Source organism: Sparus aurata, chromosome 1 (genome assembly GCF_900880675.1).
Source record: "Sparus aurata chromosome 1, fSpaAur1.1, whole genome shotgun sequence".
In the NCBI taxonomy this organism is placed as follows: Eukaryota; Metazoa; Chordata; class Actinopteri; order Spariformes; family Sparidae; genus Sparus; species Sparus aurata.
In genome coordinates this window covers 11,903,463-11,925,574 of record NC_044187.1, presented here as the reverse complement: position 1 = coordinate 11,925,574, position 22,112 = coordinate 11,903,463, and the positions used below count along the sequence as shown (strand labels likewise).

Sequence of the window (22,112 nt, the reverse complement as noted above, 5' to 3'; positions counted from 1 at the left end):
TTTGTTTCCCTGTGGTTTTCTGCTTTTGTCCTCAGTTTTCGTATTGTTTTTGTTTTTCTGTCTGCCTGTGTGTCTGCATTTGGGTCCCCACCATTTTGCTAATATGACAGCCGCAACACCCGTCACCATGTTGACGTCACGACCCATGACCACTCAGTGCCACATTATTACATGAGTGGCCCTAAACTCAAACTATGACAATAGCTATGCAGGTTGAACCACACCCACCCTCAAACTCTGCATTCAATTTGATCTCATTTACACATTCGTAAACTTCAGTGATTGCATGGTTGATGATACCGCATCGTTGAAATCTTTAAACAGAGAGACAGATGCATACAGAAACATACAGTGTCAATACCTGGCAAAAATGCCTCTGTGTTATCAAAACATGACCTGCACATGACCGGCAGCAGGTAAATATTACACTGACAATATCTGACTGCTGGAGGGAAACACAAAAACTATGTAGGATCTAGCAGGTAAATACAAGGAGTTTTGCCGCGATGACTTAGAGCTTTTCTGTCTTTGTTGGCAGTTTGCTCTGCTGATACTCGGCCTTACTTCAATCCGAGCTGAAAGAAAAAGTAGCCGAGCACACACACGCACACGCACACACACACACACACACACACACACAGCACTGAATGATGAGGGGATGTACTGTTGTGTGTTCTCAGCAGTTCTTAACATTCTCAAAACCACTAATTCCTCATGCGATTTTTTTTGGCACGAATAAGTCAGACGCCACTTTGAACTTCTCGGAGTTGGTGGGCTCCGAAGGGGAAACCACAGTCTGATGAGTAAACGCTGACAGAGTTCACAAACTCCACATCTACAACAGCCACGTCCTGTGATGCAAGAGCTCAAATCCACATCAAAGTATTGATCAATGACCGGGCGGTGGATCCTTACAGAGGAGCTGCAGGGACTCATTCAACACTCATGTTCACTTCAGGGACCAAGTCCTGTCAGTGATTGTCAGGTCATCAGCACACTACTGTCATCTGCAGGTTTAAAGGAGTAATGACAAATGAAGATAGACTGCTGTCACACTGAACTGTGAAGTCAGAGTGTAGATAAACGATTGATAGCTATGACCAAGAAAGATACTTATACAACAACAACTTAGATACTTTATAATAATAACAAATTACAGATGAGGTGTGCTATCAAAATGTGCAACATCTGTACTGTAATCTGACTGAAGTGATGTCAACCAGACCAGAAATATTCTGCAGATTATTCTCAATTGTTTGATAAATCGTTTGTCTAGAAAATATCAGAAAATAGTGAAAACTACCTGCCTCCATTTCTGAACAGTGTTTATATTCAGATGTCTTTTTCAAAAGAAGCAGCAAATCCTCACGTGAGTGGCTGAAACAAGCAAATGTTTTGGCATTTTTGTTTGGAAAAAATTTGTCAAATGTTCAAATCATCATCACATTTTCTGACTACTTGTTTGAGCTCTAATATAATGTTTGATTATGTTTCTTTACCTCAAACATCTCAATAAACTGTTCTTTCTTCTTCTTTAAAGAACGAAGTTGCACAATGTAGACTCTTACATCAAATTCGACTGTCTCATCCGATAAATATCCTTCTTTGTCTCTCTCTCTCTGTCTCACCAGGTCTCCCCTGTGTCCCCCACCGTCCTGAAACCAGAGCAGCTTGATCAATGGTATTGATGAGGAGATGCTAATAGCAGATGCTAATAGGACCGGTATGACTAATAGGCTGAGGGGGCCATTGATCTGCAGAGTTAGCATCTAATGCTAAAACAGCTGATTCAACTGCATAGTTGGACCAAAAGTGCCACCCTTGCTCTGTGTGTGTGTGTGTGTGTGTGTGTGCGCCAGGAGGTGAATACTTTAACAATACACTCCTGTAACAATGCATTCCTGCTTTAGGCTGAACAATTCCTGCACCGATCACAAAAAGGACACTGCAAGATTTCAAGCATATCTTTACATTTAGATTTAGATTTCAGATAGAATCAAACGTGCGTTCACATATGAACTCACACTCATTATGATTCATCCATGTCTATCTAACATGTTTACTCTGTCGGACAATGTATCTTGGCTTTTTTTTTTTTTCATTTGAGAATCCACAAGAACTGATAATTAGGATTGTGGGCAGTAATGACATGGATCAGTCTGGTTACACCACAAAAAGTGGTTCTGTTCTGAGCCAGATAAGCGATGTGAAAAGGTTTGTGCTCTTCAAATGTAGGTTTCACAGTGAGGAAATACCTAAAGCGGACATTTGCTGTCCATATATGACAACAAGGATCTCATTACAGCAGCATCTGTCAAAGGACGGGATATATTTGTCAGCTAGTCAACAGTCAGCTCTTAAAATGGAAGGTTTGGAAGAAGGAAAATGAGCGAACGAGGAGTGTTAGGCCCGGAGTGACTTCGATGAGGCCCGCTTATTATAGCTAGATGACTGGGTCAGAGCTTTTCCAAAATGGCAGGTCTTGTGGGGAGTTCCTACCAAAAGTGGTCCAAGGAAGGACAACCAGGGAAGCAGAGACAGGATAATGGGTACCCAAGGGTCAACCACAGCTAGCTTGTCTGGTCTGATCCCCCAAAATATTTTATTCAGTCGACAAGAGATAGATGATGATGATATCCTGCTGTCTATGACAATGCATAGCCTCACATCAGTCATAGTGCACATGTAAACCCCTGTTCACTGTAGAAAGTGCCTCCTAAAGGCATGTGAACATCAGAACTGAGCCATGGAACAATGAAAGAGGGTGGCCTGGTCTGATAAATCATATTTTCTTCTATGTGCACGTCATTTACCTGGGGAAGAGATGGCACCAGGCTGCACTATGGGAAATAAATGTTCTCGACTGGTTTAAGACACACGACAAACACTTCAAGGTGTTGACCTGGCCTCGAAATGCTCCTGATCCCAATCTGATTGAGCATCTGTGTGATGTGCTGGAACAAGTCCAATCAATGGAGGTTCCAGCACAGGTGTTTTCCGTAATGCTTTCTAATTGAACTGGTGCTATGTGAGGTCAACTGACTCCATGTACATAAACAACTGTAATCACAGGTGCAAAGCAAACAGAGGAGTCAGAGACATGTCAATTAAACATCTAATCCAACAAAATATTAAATTAGAGTGAGGGTGCGCAGTGCTTTTTCCTTTAATGACTCAGTTGCAAGTTGAGCTGATGATGATGGTCTACATGTGATTGACATATCTGTTTTTCTTCACATTCATATATAACATATTGTGATTACATTGTAGCCCTAGCTGAAGTATTTCTCACTGACAAAATAACAAAGGGGAGTGTACTTTTGCACACTACTTGAGATTTCAACAGCATCCTTTAAAAGTTACAAGTGTGATCTAGAATCTAGTAATAGTAAGTTGTAACACCACTTCTCTTGCAAATACATGTATTCAATACAATACCACCAGTTAACAGTTCAATTTGCATTTCTGTCTTTTTTAAATGTCCACATAAAATCAAATTACTTAATTAATCACAGTTTCCAGGCAAATAAAGTAATAAACCTGACTGTTTGGTCATCTACCAAGCACCAAACAACATCAGGCAAAGTTAGCAACCAGCTAGCTTAAAGCTAACGATTCGTTTAGCATCTAATTAGCGAGCTAGTTGGTGTGGACCAAACCAGAGATAAAAGGAGAGATAATATCAAACTTACCTTTTGTCAGGTGGACAAAAATAGGACTTCCCAATGGCAAAATTGTTGCTCTTCAGCTGTTAAATGTTTAAATAGGGAACTGTTTGTCGACACCTTAGCCAACTTTACCAAAGAGTAATAAGTAGCATTAGCTGTGTAGCTATTAGCTTGTTTTGAGCTTGTTTCGCCCCCTGGCGGCCACAAAGAGAACACACTCACACTGACATCTGACACCTGTGAACAATGAAGCTGATAATCTTCTTTATTTACACAAACATTATCTTCATCCTCATATGAAAATAGAATAAGTGAAGTATAATTTGCCTGAGACTCTTTATGAAAATTATGGATGGAGATGGAGCCCTAACTGAATACCTCTTTGATAATGTTTTTGCAATTTTCAAATAAGTCTCCAAATAATGTGATAGGAGGAGGACGGTAACATACAATACATGAAATCCTCTCTTTTGGACTGAAGATTACACTGTATACTGTCCAGACTTGTGAACTAGATCGACTTTTATTTAACTTTTTGTTCTGTTTTTTGTGTTTCATTTTGGTTTGATTTGTGTATCAGGCTCAGACGGCCGTGTCTGTGTTTGTATGTCTGTTCTTTTTATTTCCTGGCATGTATTTACGTGTGGGAGGTCTGTTGAGTTGGATGATGTCTCTGATCAGATGTTGATGTATTGTTCTACTACATGATGGTGGGTTAACATGCCGGAATGATTGATTTTGTGTAAGTTAATGTGTGTGAGTAATTCCATGATGGATGGTTCATATAAATGTCCAGACACAGATATAAAACATTCATTCATTCATTCATTCATTCATTCATATATAGCCTATCAATATAATATTCTTTGTTTTATGTTTTTGTACTTTACAGCTCTTATCACACCACTATGACCACAATAAAGGCTTATCTTACCTTAAGTGGGGATTTTTTTTTTAATGGAATATATTTTGAATGTAAAAAGAAACAAAAAGAAAAAAGAAAAAAAAAGAAAAAAATCAATGTTTGCCCATTTCCCAGGTACATTTTAAGCTTTAAGAAACACACCTGTGCAGACAACCATTAGGATATATTCAAGTTACTTTTTTTATTTTAGTTTTATCTCTCTATGTTTTATATCATATTCATTGTGTTTGAAATATGAAGCACCAACTCGAGTTGAAAGGCACCATAGAAATAAGGTTTATTATTATAATTATAATTATAATTATTATTATTATCATTATTATTACCCATTTCAAGTTCTTTCTAGAATTGTTAAAGAACTTAAAATTATTAGAATATAATTAATTACCAAATGCGAAGTACGTTTGATCCCTTTCATGAAATTTGACTCAACTTTATTTCAAGAAGGCCAAAGACTGCAATAAAGAAACCTCTGAGGAAGGATCTTAAATACCTTATAGTACCAAATAAGTGAGGACACAGGTCTCAGGTCTGTGAAAGTCATCAGAAAATACAACACACCGATTACCACACAGTTTCTTTCCGGGTTGGCTAAAACAAAGTTGACAAGACAGCAGTTTGACAACATAAAGAGGGGAGTTTTATTGATTAGTTATTATTTAATTTTTTTTACATTTGTAACTGTTTCTATAGTTGCTATACATTCAATAAATTCTTTCCGCGGTCTCAACTGCATCCATTCAGTTCACTCAGAAGATAAGTCATACTTTATCCTTGAAAAAACAAACGTCTACATGAACCACAGTCCCTCACGTACTGTACGTATCCCCTGTGTAGTGCAGATACAAAGGAACGGCTTTGGGTCGACTGCGGGTGACAGATTTATGGGTGTCACGGCCTGGTTTTCTTTGATTTATTTATTTATTTTTTTAGTTACAAAAACCACAGAATTCTTGCTATCCCTAGTTCATAAATACAGTATATATTATAACCATTCATCTTGTGCTAAAATCAAAGCTGTGCTGCAGTCAGTTAAAAAAAAAGAAATCTCCACATCAATAACATATACAGAGAAATGAGCTCGCCTGTATAGATTGTTTACAATAGAATGTTTACAGTGATTTTACAGTGTTTTCAATGTCCCTGATTATCTCGAAACCATAGCGTTGTATTTTGTATATTACAGGACAGAAAACAGGGAGAGAAGCAGAGTGTGTGTGTGTGTGTGTGTGTGAGTGTGTGTGCAGTACTTGTCTTCTTTTGTGTGCACTCGCGTTGTGTGTGTGTGTGTGTGCGTTTGTGTAATAATACTAAAGCCTGGAGAAACAGAGACATTTAAAACAGAATAAAGACGCGTTATTATGGACGGAGCCATGTGGTAAGTGATGTAAACAGCTCTTTTACATACATAATTACTCAGTCACTCATCGGTTATATAGGTGGGTGCCATGGTTACCAATCACGTGTACGATAAAGAACACAACACCACAGAAAAAACCAACATCGATCCCGCTGCCACCAAAACTACCTGCAAGCTCCTCCTGTGTGGGTCAGTGTGCGGTGTGTTTGTGTGTCTGCAGGGTATTCGAACAACCTACAGGAGTATGAGGCAAACCATTACATTAATAAACAATATAATCAATTAAAATAAAGATTAAAAGAGAACAGAACAAATGAGAGACAATATATTCTTTTTTTTTTTAGAGTGGACGGGCACACGAACTGTTGGATATATTACATCGATGTGCGGACGGTCCGATCATCAGCCAGACAAACGCTTTAGAAGTTCAGTGTCTCTGACATCATCTTCCACCAGTCCATCAGCTCCTCCCGCTCCTCCTCCTTCCTCTCCATCAGAGACTCCAGCTCAAAGTCCACCTGAGACAGAGGGAGAAGGCCACATGGAGACAGATGAGAGGTAAGAAGTTAAACATGCAGACGAGTCAGAGGACTTGTTAAAGAAGTTTCTCAGTCATCACTTGTTTAAGTTTTGGGAAGACGTTTCACTTCTCATCCAAGAGGCTTCCTCAGTTCTAACTACCTGGAGGGGAGTTGCAGGCATTTTAAACGCCATGTGGGAGTGTCCTTACTGAGTCTTTAGCTGCACTTGAGCGTTTAAGGACTTTAAATGCCCTACCAAAGACTGGAAAAGACTCCTTGAGTATGTAAGAACTTAATAACTTAAAAAGATAAGGCTCCTATTCTTTACTTTTCTGATTACTGCCAAATCCCCTGACAAGATCAAAACCAATAATTTGTCGGTCTGTCTCACTGTACTTCTCAACTTCTGCCCCCCATGTGTGGCTTCTAGCCTCAAACTCTATCCTTCATAAGACATGAATATCTAAAACAGGTCACAAATACAAAGTTGTATTATTTTTGTATTATTTAACACAAGCCACTGGGATAAAATGTTGGCAGTTTATGTTTCTGCAAGCCACTGTTACGCTCACATGTGTGCATGTCATAGGCTGTGTACCCTATTGACATTTCTACGACCAGTGTCATTTTATATTCACATGATCATGTTTATGATCTGACTATCATGTCGGGAGCTGGAGGTGATGGTGATGGAGTTACAGGCCAAAAGGCTGACAAGTCGGTGACCTCGACATTTGTAAGTGTGAAACCGTGCTGTGCCTGCAGTGTTTGTAGGAACGGAAACAAAATATTTTTGACGAGAAGTCAGGACGTATCCTGCTGTCTTTGTAGAGACCAAAACAGGCATCAGAAGCCAAAACTTGATCTTTCTCTTATTCTAAGTGTTTTTTTGGCATCAGTCAAATATGCAGCATATAGGGTGATCAAGTCCCATTTTCCCATTAGATCCAACCTTTAGAAGTATTCAAAAGTATTCCAGTATCATTAAAATATTTGAATAAATTAGCAGTTTTGAAAAAAATAGCTCTAATGTTCTGTATCGGCTGTTTTTGACTTCTGACTGACACTGGAGGCATAATGAAGGATTTGATCTAAGGCCCTAAATTAGGCATCTTCCTGTAAATATGAAAGCGGCACACAGTGAATATGAGGCAGATTTGGTTGGTCTACTTGTCTGGGAGTCTTACCCTGGTTGCAGGGCTGTAGGGAACAGCCACCTTCTTGATGACAGTCAGGTATCCTGGGGCAGACGCTGCCACTTTGTAGTTTCCTGGAGCCAGTAGGCGCCAATAGTCTCCATCCTTGGCTGTAAAATAGAGAATTGCCTCATTAATACATGTATATAAGCAACAAAAAGTGCATCTAATCGCGCCATATAGAGTGTGTTATGTGTCACTATCACTGAACCGGTGCAGGTAGAAAATCAGCTCCTGAAAAAGTGGTGCAATATAAAGTCTGTCCACCAGATGGCGTTACAACACCTTGTAATTACATCTCTCACATCACAGCTCATGAATTTTGTACTGGTGCTGATACCTGTGGTGATGTCATGGTCAATGCCCTCCACAGAGATGGTGGCATTGGAGACGGCGTTGCCCTGCAGGTCACGCACGAAGCCCTTGACGCCACGGTGAACCTTCAAAACAAAAAATCAAAGATTGGTTGAGGCAAAATTGAGGCTTGGTTCGAGGAAAGAGTGGAATTTGGGGATGGACGGAGCTCTTTGAATGGGAAATACACTAAAATTCAAAATGGAGATTGTGGATCTCTGACTTAACCGTAACCAATCATGAACTATTGTTTTAAAATATACACAGTCCTCAACCAGAAAAACAATGGCAACACTGACAACAACTGACATCTCGAAATAGCAAAGGTCGATGACGACGTGGTGAAAGGTGAATGCTGTTAAACACTGTTAGTGTAGATGGTTGTGACTCTGACACAGTGGCGTCATGTCTGGTTTATGTCCCGTTACCAAACAATGGTCAACACTGCTTTCTCTCTACCATGAAGGGAATCTTTCCCCGATGATAATCATCTAGCTTTAATCACCTAAACTCAGCCATGCATTGACCAACATCAGAAAACACATCTTGAGTGATCTGGAACAGTCACATCTACCTGCTCGATGTAATTGACCAGCGAGTTGCGGTTCTGGTCCCAGTAGTTCTTGAGCGTTTCCTCGTTGGGGAACTTGTCACAGCTGAGCTCCAGAGTGATCTCAAAGCTGTTGCTGCTGAGGTAGTTGAAATCCTGCATTCCTGTAATGGGTCGCGAAGAGGGGGAGGCAGACATTAAAGAGAGAAAGTGGGGGGGGAGTAAAGATGCTGTCTGGTTTTGGTGAGTTTCAGACGACATATTGCATTTTTTTCTGGCCGCTATCGGGCTTATCTGTCTCTGCTCTGCTAGTTTCTGCCTGATAAAGCTCAGGATAGACACACGGGGCCAAAACAAGCTTCTCCTCCTTTTTTTTTCCTCCGCTGTTTCTCACCTCCTGGCACGCTGTACCACGCCCCTCCGTTTGTGATGCCATCCTTGAAGCTGGAGTCGTCGTCGTTCTTACGACAGGGGGGTCGGTGAGGGTCGGACATGACCGGGTTGTAGATGGAGTAGGCCTTCGCCAGGGACTTGAACATCACATCGTCGGGACTGGCGCTGTACTCGTGGGTGGAGCCTGAGAGGAAGAAGGGAACAAGCAAGTGCAGGATGTTTAGACAGCGGCTCTGATAAAGTGTTACCGTAACAGAACACCTGCATCTGCAACACATTAATCGCGGGCCCGCACAAACACATTTTGTTTACGTTGAGTAATAATGCGCAGGAAGCCAGAGAGGGAAACATTTTCCATCTGATTTAAATTAGAGTTACGACATTCTGAGGAAAAGGGATAAAATGTTTCTTGTTTACAGGTCAAACTCTGTGCATCATTAAATCAGTGGAACATTCTCATGAAGAGCCAGCCAGGGCAGCTTTTATAGAATCTAACACCTAAAACGGGAAAACAGGGTGTGTTTGAGACTGCGCGTATGTGTTTACGTACCGGTGCGGGTCTCGTCATATGGGTAGTTGGCCACCACGTCTCCGCCGTGCAGGTTAGCCGAGAGGACGAAGGGGATATCCATGATCCAGTGGATCACTGCCTTCGTCTCTGGAGCCAGCTGCAAAGAAAAATAACTCCTAAATGACCAACACTTCAAAATACACACTCACATAAATATTTCCACTTCTAACATACATACTCCAGATGTCGAATAAAGGATTAAAGGATAAGTCTGGTGATATTGATAATATATAGTTATATATTTTTGTCCATGAAACAAACAAAACCAACAGCAAAACAATCTTACTGACAAGTTAAGCCTGATGTTATTTATTCCTTCCTGCCACAGACCTCCAAAGCTATTACCACTGGGTGACATATTTCTTTATCACCATGAATACTCTGGGGCTGATTCTGGTACCGGTATTAGGGGTTTAAAAATTCTGATGACGATATATCGGCTGATACACACAAGCACACTTCTGACAAAGACATGTAACAGAGGCAGGATATTTTACACTTTAAGATTTCATAAATATGTGGCACATGTTGACCACTCATACACTCATACCAATCTCTGCGATTAGCCAATACTGGCCCATAACACTGGCCAAGCTGTGTATTGATTGGGCTCCATCATTCATTCATTTTGCGTTGTTTCTGGGGAATACCTGTCTCTTTAAGCTGCTAAATTCTCCACTTTGTTCCCCAGCTGGTCGCTAAATATTTCATTTGTTTCCTGAGCAAGTGGTGTACAGTGGGCTTTAATTATGTTTCACTGAAAACAGCTGCCTGCTGTGAATAATAAGACAGCGGTGAGAGTGAACAGACAGTTAAGTTCTGGGCCGAACAGCTGGGATGACATAAAGCGGAGGCAAGCTGCAGATTCAGGTGATAGTTCTCAGAGGCGTCATCCGTGGGAGCGACTACTTTGCACATTCAAACTGTCATCTGAAACATCATTAAATAAAAAAAAGTTAATTATAGCCATTATACTCACAAGAAAACTGTACGTTTATCTATACGCACCTAAAAATAGTCCCTAACAAACACACTGTTTAAACCGGGTTGGGTGTTCGTAAACTGCAGTGGGCAAAATTGTTTTGGTAGATGGTAGATTATAATTTTATAGACTTAGTTTGAAAGGACCTTCTGAAGTTTGATGTGTCAGAGATGCTGTATTGTTCTGGTGTTTTCACGTGATTTGCTGCCAAAAAGAAATACGATTATAATTTAATCGCTTGTTCTCTCTGAATCTGCGTGTCTCTTTGGTACCTTGGTGTTTTCATCCACAGCCTTCTTCATGTTCTGCAGCAGGTGGTTGTTGGCTCCGCCCTCCCGCTCGTTGATGTAGATGATGCGGTCCAGGTCGGGGAAGTTGCGGTTCAGATCCACCCCCTGCGCGTTACTGCGACCGACGAACCAGTCCTTGATCTCCCCGGGCTTAGCGGGGGAAGAGGAGACAATGTTTAGACGTTCACGGGCGTCGAGCGAGACTCTCTGGAGCTTAATAATTAGTCATGTTGCCGTGTATGTGTGCTGCGAGGCCAATGTTTAAAATCAGTGTTTGTAGTCTTCTCAGCTTAATCTGGTCTGGTGGCAAATCCTCGGGGTCATGTTTCTGTGTGTGTGGTGTTTTTTTTTTTTTTGTCGTGCTGTGTAATCACCTGAGAAGCGGCCTTCTCAAAGCCGTCTGGGTTCATGGAGGGCATGAGGTGGATGCGCGTGTTGTGGATGAGGTCGATGATGGTCTCGTTGCCCTGCTGGTACTGGTTGCACAGGTACTGAGCCAGGTAGATGAGCAGCTCTCTGCCCACGGCCTCGTTGCCGTGCATGTTGGCGATGTACTTAAACTCAGGCTCACCTGCAGGAGGGAACAAAGAGACACTTGCTGTGTTACTGCGTCTCTCTCTCTCACACACACACACACATACAGAGCTAATAGATAAGATAAAACGACATTATGCATACAACCTTGTTAATGGCTCAGATGGGCCACACACACACACACACACACACACACACAGCCTTTTAACACTGGATCTACACACTCCAGCAGTGACGAACACACTGACTCATCAGCTGAAAGGTTAAACTGAACTCAACGTCGCAGTCCAGGAACTCCATTTGGGGAATAATGGCCAGAGATTATTGAGCGGCGCTGTCACAGATTGTTCCGTTTCGTCTTGGCGGGGAGCGGCCGGCTGGAGTGACAGGTCCGGGATCAGATTCGACTGCATCACAGGAAGTCTGACCCCGGGACACGATGCTACAAAATGAGCCGTCCTCTGGGATATTTTGCAACACAACACGCATGCTGTTTGTGCTGTTGCTTGTAATCAGTGAGTCATCCCTCAGGCGGTCAGCGCTTTCACAAGAAAAGGAAATATGAAACTCCTGTTTTCAGCTGCTACATATAATATTTCACAATTGTTGCCATAGATAGACATTTTTTTTTTCTATATTTGAAAAGCTGTTTCATGTGTGTGATAAACATTATGTCCAAATAATATGGATTTCTGGTGAGTTATTCTCATGGAAAATGGTGCTTCACGTTTGATAAACATGTGAAACACGTGGCGTTCATCCTCAAGATGGCTGCTCCTTTACGCAGACTGCAACCAGTGTGATTGTTAGTATTTTTGTTTTGCTTCTTTTTATTTCCTTTTATCACTTGCAATCATACAGTGCCGTCATACGTTCAAAGATGCAACTCTTTTCTTCTACTGCATCTTTTTACTGTCCATATTTAGTTTCCACTGCTCTCAGGGGGAAAGAAAAAACCTGAAAATAGCTGAATAGTGACAGTCATCCATGGACGCAAACACAAAAAGAGAAGATAAATATATCAATAAAAATAGCCGTGTACTGTTCAAATAAAATGAGGACAAATGAATCAATTATTTTACTGTCTGTAAGTATATAAAATACCTGGGGACCATTTAGTCTGGCACTTTGTTTTCATCTTAAATATCCGACCAACAGTGATAAACTGTTGATGAACCACGATTAGACCAAATCACTGTGACGTCACGTCAGGGTTGAAAACTGGAACCTCTCATGCGACGATGCTTTCTGTGTGTGTTTGACTCTACATATGTTTCCTTGTCAGTGTGTGGGCATGAAAACCGGACAAGACTGCTTCACCTCTGCTTGCTTTGCTTAAAAGCGTTTTTTTGTTTTAATGGCCATCTGTTTATTATGTATCAATAAGCTCTTCTTTCTCTGCAAGTGTTTAAAAGGAGCTATATTAAGCTTAAAGATGATTCAAGACAACTTTCTGTAGCTGTTCAAAGTGCTGAGAAAAAACAATTCGGTTGGGAGTGAAAAAAAAAAAACGTAGCTCAAGACCAGCAGATGGTGAGGTGTGTGTGTGTGTGTGTGTGTGTGTGTGTGTGTGTGTGTGTGTGTGTGTAGGTGTGTGTGTGTAAGTGTTCGAAGCCAAAACACAGCAGGGGTCCTGTTTGTACAGGGGGGCTTTTGTGTGTGTGTGTGTGTGTTTTTATTGTTTCTTACCTCTGATTTAAACCATTTTCAGAGATTGTTTTTCTACTTGCACTTCTTACGTTACTAAAATTAATTTGTCGAGCTGGTAAACTGTATGAAAATAACGCTTTCAAGATGTGATCCCTCGCAATTTCTTTGAGTGTTTCTTTGAATGCATCTGTAAATTATTCCCAGCGGCTTCATGAGTGAGTAGCGCGCACACACACACACGCACCGCCACACATCTGGTACTCAGGTTATTTTTAAATGCTGGTTTTTCTCTGAGTTGCTACTAATGATTTCAAGACTACAATTAACTCTTTCTGTCCTGACGCTGGTGAATGTTTTTTACAGGCTTCGGAGGCCTGACGGAGCTGTCAAACACACGCACACACACACACACTTTGAAGTTGGACTCTGTCTAAATGAGTTACTATGATTCAAGCTATCACACAGATGCTCAGTATCTTGAGACCTTTCCACCACATGTAGGTTATGATGAATCAGGATGTGTTGGGGTGAAGTGCTGATGTTGACCCGGCAGAAGGAGAGCTACTGATGATTTACTGCATACATTTTTATAAACTTTTGTAATAATATTTATTATCATTTTCGCAACCTCACATTTGTGTAACAGCTTTGTTTACTCTTTCAACAGACACACAGACACAGAGAGGATGCATCTTTACACAGAGGCGAGCATGACGCATCACCGCGTAGGTGGAACAAATCAAACTGCCCTTTTTTCCTCCAGCCAACTGTGTCTTTTTCCCCTTTTATCTCAATTTATGACTCCTCTCCATGCAACTGTCTGTGCTTCTCTGAGCGTTTATTCTCTCGTGCACACCCATAACCACACGCTCGCAGTGAAAGAAAAAAGCGTGCGTGTGAAACACTATTTCAGTTGTGATGACTTCACTTTATGGGTACGTACGGTTTCTGGACAGTTCACTTTTGAAATGTATAAACCCACATGTGATACCAATTTCCCATTTGTGATTTCCAATGGAAACAGATGAATTCACAATATCTAAAGCAACAAAATAAATAAAAATTGGACCAGATTAGGACAAAAGTGAAAGGAAAAGGGGAGGTTGTCACGGTTCTGGTTTTTTGGTTGGATATTTCCTGTTTTATTTTGTAGTTATGTCCTCTTGTTGTCACTTCCTGCTCGTAAGTGTTCCCAACGTTCTGTTTCCCTCCTGTGTTCCTGTGCTCCTGTCCTCGTCCCCAGTCTGTTTTGTATTTTAGTCTTTGGTGGTTTGTTGTGACTCTGTGTTCGTCCATGTGTCTCTTGTCGTCGTGTGTTCCCTGTGTTCCCTGATTTGTCCTCAATTTTTGTAACCCCGCCCATTCAAATTGTACGAGCTGTCCTTTGGTGGCGGCAACAGACAAATCTGTTTAATCCATGTATTGTTTGGTCCAGACACCAAAACATGTGTTTCCTTGAAGAAGGTTGAGGGTTGTTTCATTACATTTTTGCTACCTTGATATGATTCTGTGTGTGGACAACTTATCCTTTTCCTCATTTCTACATTTGAAAGGAAAACACACATGTAACATAGGTGAGGCTTCTTAAATGACACTGAACTGTGGGGAGCTGTGTGTCAAAGTGTGATGTGGCACGGCTGCAGGTGGATTCTGCCGCCCCGGGGTCGATAAAATACATCCGAGGCGAACAAAGCCCACTGCATCATCCTACACTTTGTCAAAGGCGACTGGCAGGTGATCGATGCGGTCTCCTAGGCGACGGCGTAATAATGACTGTCGCTGCCACGTCATTAGGGAAGCACCACATTAGAGTGCTCCTGGTCATCGTGGCAACGCTGACACAGGCAGGTGCTCAGGGAGACAAATCTACTCGGGGGTTGAGTAAACACTCTGCCTGTCTCATGCTGGCGTACACACACACACACACACACACACACACACACACACATATATACAGGCAGTATGTCAGCTCTGAATGACTGCCGGCTCTGTCATCTGATATCACACAGACACACATAAAGGAACAGATAGAGCACCGAAGTGGAGAAATGTGCTGAGAGGCGGGATCATATTGGCACTGCAACTAATGGTTACATCATTTTTTACATCTTGGTTAATCAATATGTGTTTCGGTCTGTAACTTGTCATGAAACGGTGACAAAGGCTGATCATCGTTTCCCCATAAAACAAGATGATGTTCACAACCCCAAAATATTCAGTTTAATGTCACAGGGGAGTAAGGAAGCCGGCAAATACTACTGTGATGATAATTTGTTCTATCACTTAATCTGCTGATTATTTTCTTGATTGTCTGGTGCATAAAATAGTTCAACGTAAAGTCAGATAATTGTTAATAAATTCCCGAGGTGATGACGTCTTTCAATGTCCTGCTTTGCCCAACAAACAGTCCAAAACCAAAAGAATTCAGCTGACTTTTACAATCAAAATTCTTGGTAATTTGGGGGAATTCATCTCAGTTTTAATATTAAAAAGATATCGTCCATATTCTACATTATAGCGTATCTGGTCGATGATTAATTTAACCAAAATAAACAATGATTAGTACTTAACACACAATTCTTAGCCAGTAGAAGCTTTAAGGGAGCTTTTTTGAATCCCGGTGAACAAAAAGATACATATCAAACTCTTACAAAAATTGACAGAACCCTCCACAAATATTTATCAGCTTATTCAGTAAAAAAACAATAAAACAATAACATGAGGTTGGCTGTCTACTGGATGGCCGATACACAATGTGACATGAAGTGACGTCACGCAGCACGATGACACGCAGAAGATGAAGCACGAAGATAACCCAAGTATGAACTGCACAGCAGGAAACTGTGATGAAATTCGAGAGAGAAAAAAGGAACCAAGGAGGAGAACGAAAAATAAAAATGTGTCGTGAAGAAAGCAATAGAACAGAGAACAGAATTTGGAAACATGAAGAAGAAGAAGAAGAAGAAGAAGAAGCACATGAAGGCAGATAGGAGGAGGAGGGTGGATGCCGCTGTCTGATGTATAATAAATGAACTCTGGCTGATGCCTAGGCCTTTCCTCTCATCCTCCTTCCTCTCCTGCCTCTCCCTTATTCCCTCTACGTGTTTTGGACCACCTCTCATCCTCTCCCTCGACACCCCTCGCACTCCTGTTACATTTGCCGTTTTCTCAATCATCATTCCTTTTCTTCTTTAATCTCCGCGGCTCATCCTTTCCTCCTTCCTCTCGGCTGTTTTTGTAATCTCTGCCCCGAGAAGCTCCTCGCTGCTTAAAAATGTCCAAAACAATGCACCGAGTTCACACCCTTTACTCCTCTGTTCTCCGCCATTGTGACGCCCGCTATTAATTTCATGTCCACCTGCGTCTCATTTTATATTCATTATGTCATGTGTCATTTGATACGACCACATCCAGCAGCGTGCCTGGCTGCTATACCGTTTTATGGGGCATCTGTGTGCGTGCTCATGGGGGATTACATACTTCCTCTGTCATCTGATAAAACAGTCCAGAGTTCTCCGCCACATGAGATGGTGTGCAGCGTATTGGGTGAAGCAGGGCCTCATACTGTCATGATCTTTTTTCTGCACCTTCAGAGAAAGGCAAACCCATTACAAGATAGAGTTTCTCCTCATACTAAGAGAAGCTTGTAAATATGTTCCAGACATGAGAGTCGAAAGAGTTTGGCCTGAGCCCACTTCACTGAGGAGAAACCCTTCTTTGTAGCTCTTTGTCGCTCAAATAGGACCCAGCTGCTAGCAAACAAGTTTCTATTCAGAGCCTTGACTTAAGTAAAAAAAAGTAATACTGCATAAGTGTGACACAATTGTAGGCCTACTTGAAGCGACGTTCATCACAGGAAATGCTCTTATATATTTTATGGCAGACATTTAAATAACAAGAGTCATAAAGCTAAACATAAAGCTAGCAGCTGGTTAGCTTAGCTTATGGGACAGGACAACGGGGGGAAACATTTAGCTGGGCAACAACAAACGCCTTCCACTGAAGATCACGATTTTACACATTTCATTTTATGTTTTGTTTGTTCAGCACAAAAATAAAAGTGAAAAACAAGACAATTTGTTGTTTTATGAGGGGTTATATTCAGAACAAATCTGGCTCCGATCAGTTGCCTAGCAACAAGCTGTCCTGTCCAAGAAATAGTCCAACACATCACTTCAGTGAGCCAGCAAACTGTGGTTTTTACTCCTCGCTTTTGTTAATAGTAAGAAGAAGAGGTGCCGGCGGACGTATTTCGTGAACACAAATGGACAGAGCCAGGCGTTGCCCATTTACATATCCAGTGAACACGCAACATAAGCATTCATTTGGAGTCATGTCAAGTTAAGTCCAGTATTAAACATTTTAGCGCACTTTTAATCAGCTCTTTAGCTAACTGTGTAGCAGCCAAATGTCCCACTTTCTTCAGCAGCTAGTCGCAAACTGTTGGGCGCTAGGCAGGTAGCGCTACTAGCTAGAGATTTTTCGCTGAAACAGCTGCCTGATGCTAGCAACGCTGAACATAAATAGTGTATATGCAGCTGTAAAACAAAGGATTTAAAATTTGGCAACCAAACAAATCGGATAGGGGGCAACGTATCGCCAGAGTAACCACTAACTTCTATTAAATGTAGCTGCTGTTAGCTAGTTAGCTCAGTTAGCTGTGCAGCTTGGACCACCAGGGGAGTGCTGGTGTTGCTAGCACCTCTAGAACAGGATCTTTAGACCATCGAGAGGAGGTTTTCAGGGGGATTCGTGGGGTAATGCTTGCAAGAAGTGGTGCCAGAATGGGCACCAGAACTGGAGTCTAGTGAGACTATTGCATCTTGAGGTAGAAAATGTGATTATGTGGCAGGGTGGGCTGAGGCTAGCTAGTTGCGATGCTGACTAAAGTAGATATCTCTGCAACATAATATGTAGATGTCACTGACATCTGTAAAAACTGTTATTTCTTCACATTCTGTTCATAGCTTCTGCTCATTTTTAATGTTTTAAACTTAAATTCTTACATATTGCACATTTAAAGATGCTATAAATCCCTATAGAGCTGAGGGGAACCCCAGACTTTGAGTTGATCTCTACTAGTGACCCCTATCAGTACTCATGTAACCCACTGCTGATATAAAAATAAGCATTATAGCTGCTTACTTAGGCAAGTCCTTCTCAGTAACTGCACTTTCCACCACTGCCCTATACACTGTGTTCCTGCACTGTGTATTAATATGTAACCAGCGTGTTGACACTCTTGGCTATGGGCAGTTCCTGTGCCGCAGAGTCTGACAGATGGCTGCTTACTGACAGATGCATGCGCTCAGGACTCTCGTCCTCCGGAGCTCGCCAGCCAGCCAACCAGGAGCTGAAGAACAGCTCAGTGCACTAAGCCGATCTGTTGCCCCGGCAACTGCTATTTCGGCTCCACCTTAGAGTTTCAACACATTGCAGGGTCAGATAAAATATTGGTAGGATGACATAAAAGGGAAGCTCAAAAAAGGCTTCCTGTCTTTGCAGATTTCATCCTTCCTGCCTCACACACACATCCATCTTTTCTATCCCTGACTCTGAAAACATCATCTCTCTCGTCTGCCTCCACTCATCTTTGCTCCATCGGCCCCTGGAGCTCTTCTCCCTGGTTCCCTCTCTGTTTCATCCCCCTCCTTCTTACCATGAATGTTTTGCTCGGCAGTGGTGGGGGGGAGAGGCGAGGATGGGGGGGGGGGGGAAGGAGGAGGTGCTGCCCCCGTTGGTGAAACAGCAGCTTGGAAACTCATCTGGTAGTAATAAGTGCCCCGCGACGCTACCGTGACTCATGCCTGCGTACGCCCACCGGACTATTACAGGCTTATTTAGTACGTCCATGCGGTCATTAGACTCAGTGACCATGTGAGCTGCAAAACACACAGAACCCGTGGTGTGCCGTTGAGACCACACAGAGAAGAAAATACACCTTTATGACATAAACATACATGAGACATATAGCTGAAGCACCACAAACGAGACTGTAAACTATATATACAGTAATTACAGGGAGACTCTTGTTTTTCTCTTGAGGACTCTGCTTCAGGATTACTCGGGTGAAAGTAATCACTTCCTGCAGTGTCACCGTTGCGTCTCCTGATCAGACAGGAACCACTGACACTTTCCAGGCGTTTAATAAGGTTACATGTTCCAACAGCAGGTTAATCCATTTACGTTGCATTATTTGCTCTGTAAGCAAAAACATTGTTTCTCGGTATCGGGAATACAAAGTGTACTTTTTTTTCAGTAGGCTGGTGAACTCAACTTTAGGAGATTAATCGTGTATCGCGGTAAAAAAAAACTCTCACAGTGAATTTCATGATTGGAATAATCGTGTATATCCTCCCCACAAGTCTTGAAAGATCCGCCTAGCTCGCTGACATACAGTCCTAGATTGGTTTCCCGACTTATTTTGAATAGTCTGCATCTGTCTCCTTGTCTGAAGGCTCAGATTCTGTGTTTGTTTTTCACCAAACAATAAGATTTGTGTCCTATTTGCAATGGAAAAACAGCATTTGTTTCTGTGCAAAATGTCAGATTTACGTGATTCCAGAAGGCTTTGGTGCAATTTAACTTTTAATTTGAATGCTTAAGAATATTTTTGATGATTGTCGGGATAAAATCGTGATTAACACTTGTGTTCGACAGGATGACCGTGACGTGAAAGTTTCATATCGTCTCTCAAGCCTTTAAACAGTGTTGTGATATATTTTAAAACTTTTACGTGTCATACTTTGTTAGGGATCGAAGGATAAAGTCCTTATTTCCATCATTGTCCAACAACAAAGACGGAGACAGGATTTTAATTTCTGACTTTGAGAAAAAGACAATGCTAAAGTTTTGATTTAATTCCAGTCTGAAACTACCTCTGCCAAGACCCAATATAAAACTTAATTTAAACTCACCCTACGATCATCATCAAACTGCACTAACTCACAGATTTTCATCAAAATCCAAGCACTATTCCCTGAGAAATCATCGAAAATGTTGAAAAACGCCCCATGTCGCAATGTTAAAGAAAGTCAGAATAAATTAAGGGATCTGCACCAAAAGTTAATGGGGTCTAATCTGGGCAGAGACCCAACCTCCACCCAAGTTTTGTGGAAATCCGTTCTGTAGTTTTTGTTTCATCCTTCTCACAAACCAACAAACCAACTGGGTTTGCTGGGGAAAACACAACCTCTTCCGCAGCAGTAACAGGACAAAATAGGGAAGAAATAAAGGAACGTTCAGGAGAAATCGACTCTTACTGTTCTTCACCTCCATCACACAAACATCTGAAGATATTTATTAGTGAAACTTGTGGAGATATGTGGAGATTGAAAATGATGTTGCGCCTTTAAATTAAATATTCAGACAAGACTTCAGTTAAAGAAGAAGGTGCATTGCATCTAAAACAGCGGCGGTCACTCCCCATATTTGCAGATCCTAAAACCAAGACCTCCAACGTCACTTCTTCTTCCCTATGGTCTTGTCCGGTCCTGACAGTATGGAGGAGAGGGATGGGGATGCTGGGAAGCCCTGACATGGCCCGGGTCTACTATAGGAGCATCACAACTGTACTGGTTCATTAAATATTCAGTCAAAGGCTCCCTCCTTTCAGTGAACTCTGTTTCTCTGATGTGTTGCAGCCACACTGCTGACACATCTGCTTTTGATTTGGACGGATGTGAACTGAAAACCCCAGTGTGCGCCGTGCCCGCGATCCACAGCCCTTTTTTTGGGACGTGATGGTCAGAATCACGACTCGAGATAAGCGCGCAGAGATCCTTATCAACCAGCAAAATGGCGGCTTTGCCTGGCTGATCCCCCACAATCTATCATCTAAGACTCCTCTGAGGTGTTGCAGTCAGGCCCCTGCGCTCACCGACACACCTGCGCTCCACCTCCAACGCCTCTCAGCATCACACAGCCGCACGGGTCTCAGTTGGACCCTCCCGCTGGCACGATAATAAGAGCCACCGGTCCAGAATGCGCAATAGTGCGTGATGTGTTTGTGTTATCATCACTAGGAGTTCCTACCGTGAAGGGAATAAGCGGGGACAAAGGGATGCGGGGGGATTGCGGGGCTGCGCATTCACCGCATTATGAAGCAACACTTATGCGTAAAAACTGACCAGGCTCGTGCGTCCCGGGGTTGTCGGACATCTCCAGCACCAGCAGCTCGCGGCCCTCGAAGCTCTCCCCGATGGTGTAGATGCGGGCGATGGTCGGGCACTGCAGCCACACCGACACCAGCGCCTTCCGCAGCTCCTCATAGCGGTGGTACTCGAAGGAGATCTCGCCCTCGGTACCGGCTGCGCTGACCAGGGCGACCACCGCGGCCCCGAATAAAACTACCGACAACAACTGTTTCATTTTGACGCGTCCTCGTTTCCCTAAGCCCTGTCTGTCTGTGTGTGCCCGCAAGCCTTATCTCTGTGCTGCAGCCTCGCTTCAGGCTATAAATATCTGTCCCTGCGCTGCTCTCGCTCGCTCTCCCTCTATCAGAGTGTGATGCGCTGCCGTACCTGAGCTCAGACTGCCTCCACGGTCGAGCCCCGCAGAGCAGCAGCACATCCGGCCACGGCTTTCAAAATAAAGGGGTTTCTTCAAGCACGCAGCAGCAGATGGTGTCGATTCTTTTCTATATGTATTCTTGATTTATCAATCAAACTTTATTGATGTTGCACTTCAGCAAATCAAAATGAAATTCAAAGTGCTTTCAAGCGATTGAACAAAAAAAGCACGTGATATAAAAACATGTTTAGAGACTAAAGAAAACCAATTGCAACAAAATGAATAGATTAAATAATTACAGATAAAAACAAGCACTAAAATTATAGCAGAAAATAAGATAAAATACTGCACATAAAATTTGATTTTAAAAGTTTAATGAAATATAATATGATAATAAGAACAACAGGTGAATGTAAATATAATATTTTATATATATAATATAATATGATATTGTATTGTAAGGCTATGATAAAAAAAAAAAGTTAGAATAAGTCTGAAAATGTAAACCATGAAAATAATAAGACACTAAATAAAAGCCAGGCTGAATAGATATGTTTTTAGTTTATGTTTAAAGGTATCAATATTTCAGTCTCCTTTACATGTATTG

The 22,112-nt window shown here is 42.0% G+C and overlaps 2 protein-coding genes across 3 annotated transcripts in view; both read right to left on the bottom strand.

Annotated features, from left to right (window-relative positions):
- Positions 1 to 3,838, bottom strand: part of tll1 (tolloid-like 1) — a 57,112-nt gene extending 53,274 nt beyond the window's left edge. Inside the window, exon 1 of one of the 2 annotated variants that reach the window (XM_030434958.1) lies at positions 3,693 to 3,838. The gene's annotated coding sequence lies outside the window, so the exon portion shown is untranslated. The remainder of the gene's footprint in view (positions 1 to 3,692) is intronic. The other variant, XM_030434969.1, reaches the window with a different exon arrangement.
- A 1,372-nt stretch (positions 3,839 to 5,210) lies between these two features.
- Positions 5,211 to 21,543, bottom strand: cpe (carboxypeptidase E). Its single transcript, XM_030428692.1, has 9 exons — positions 21,124 to 21,543; positions 11,185 to 11,381; positions 10,793 to 10,960; positions 9,518 to 9,635; positions 8,969 to 9,151; positions 8,599 to 8,738; positions 8,011 to 8,110; positions 7,662 to 7,780; positions 5,211 to 6,471 (listed from the first exon to the last, which is right to left on the bottom strand). Exons 1-9 carry the CDS (start codon positions 21,362 to 21,364, stop codon positions 6,373 to 6,375), a joined length of 1,365 nt encoding a protein of 454 aa, XP_030284552.1. The 5' UTR covers positions 21,365 to 21,543; the 3' UTR covers positions 5,211 to 6,372.
- Between the last annotated feature and the right edge of the window lie 569 nt (positions 21,544 to 22,112).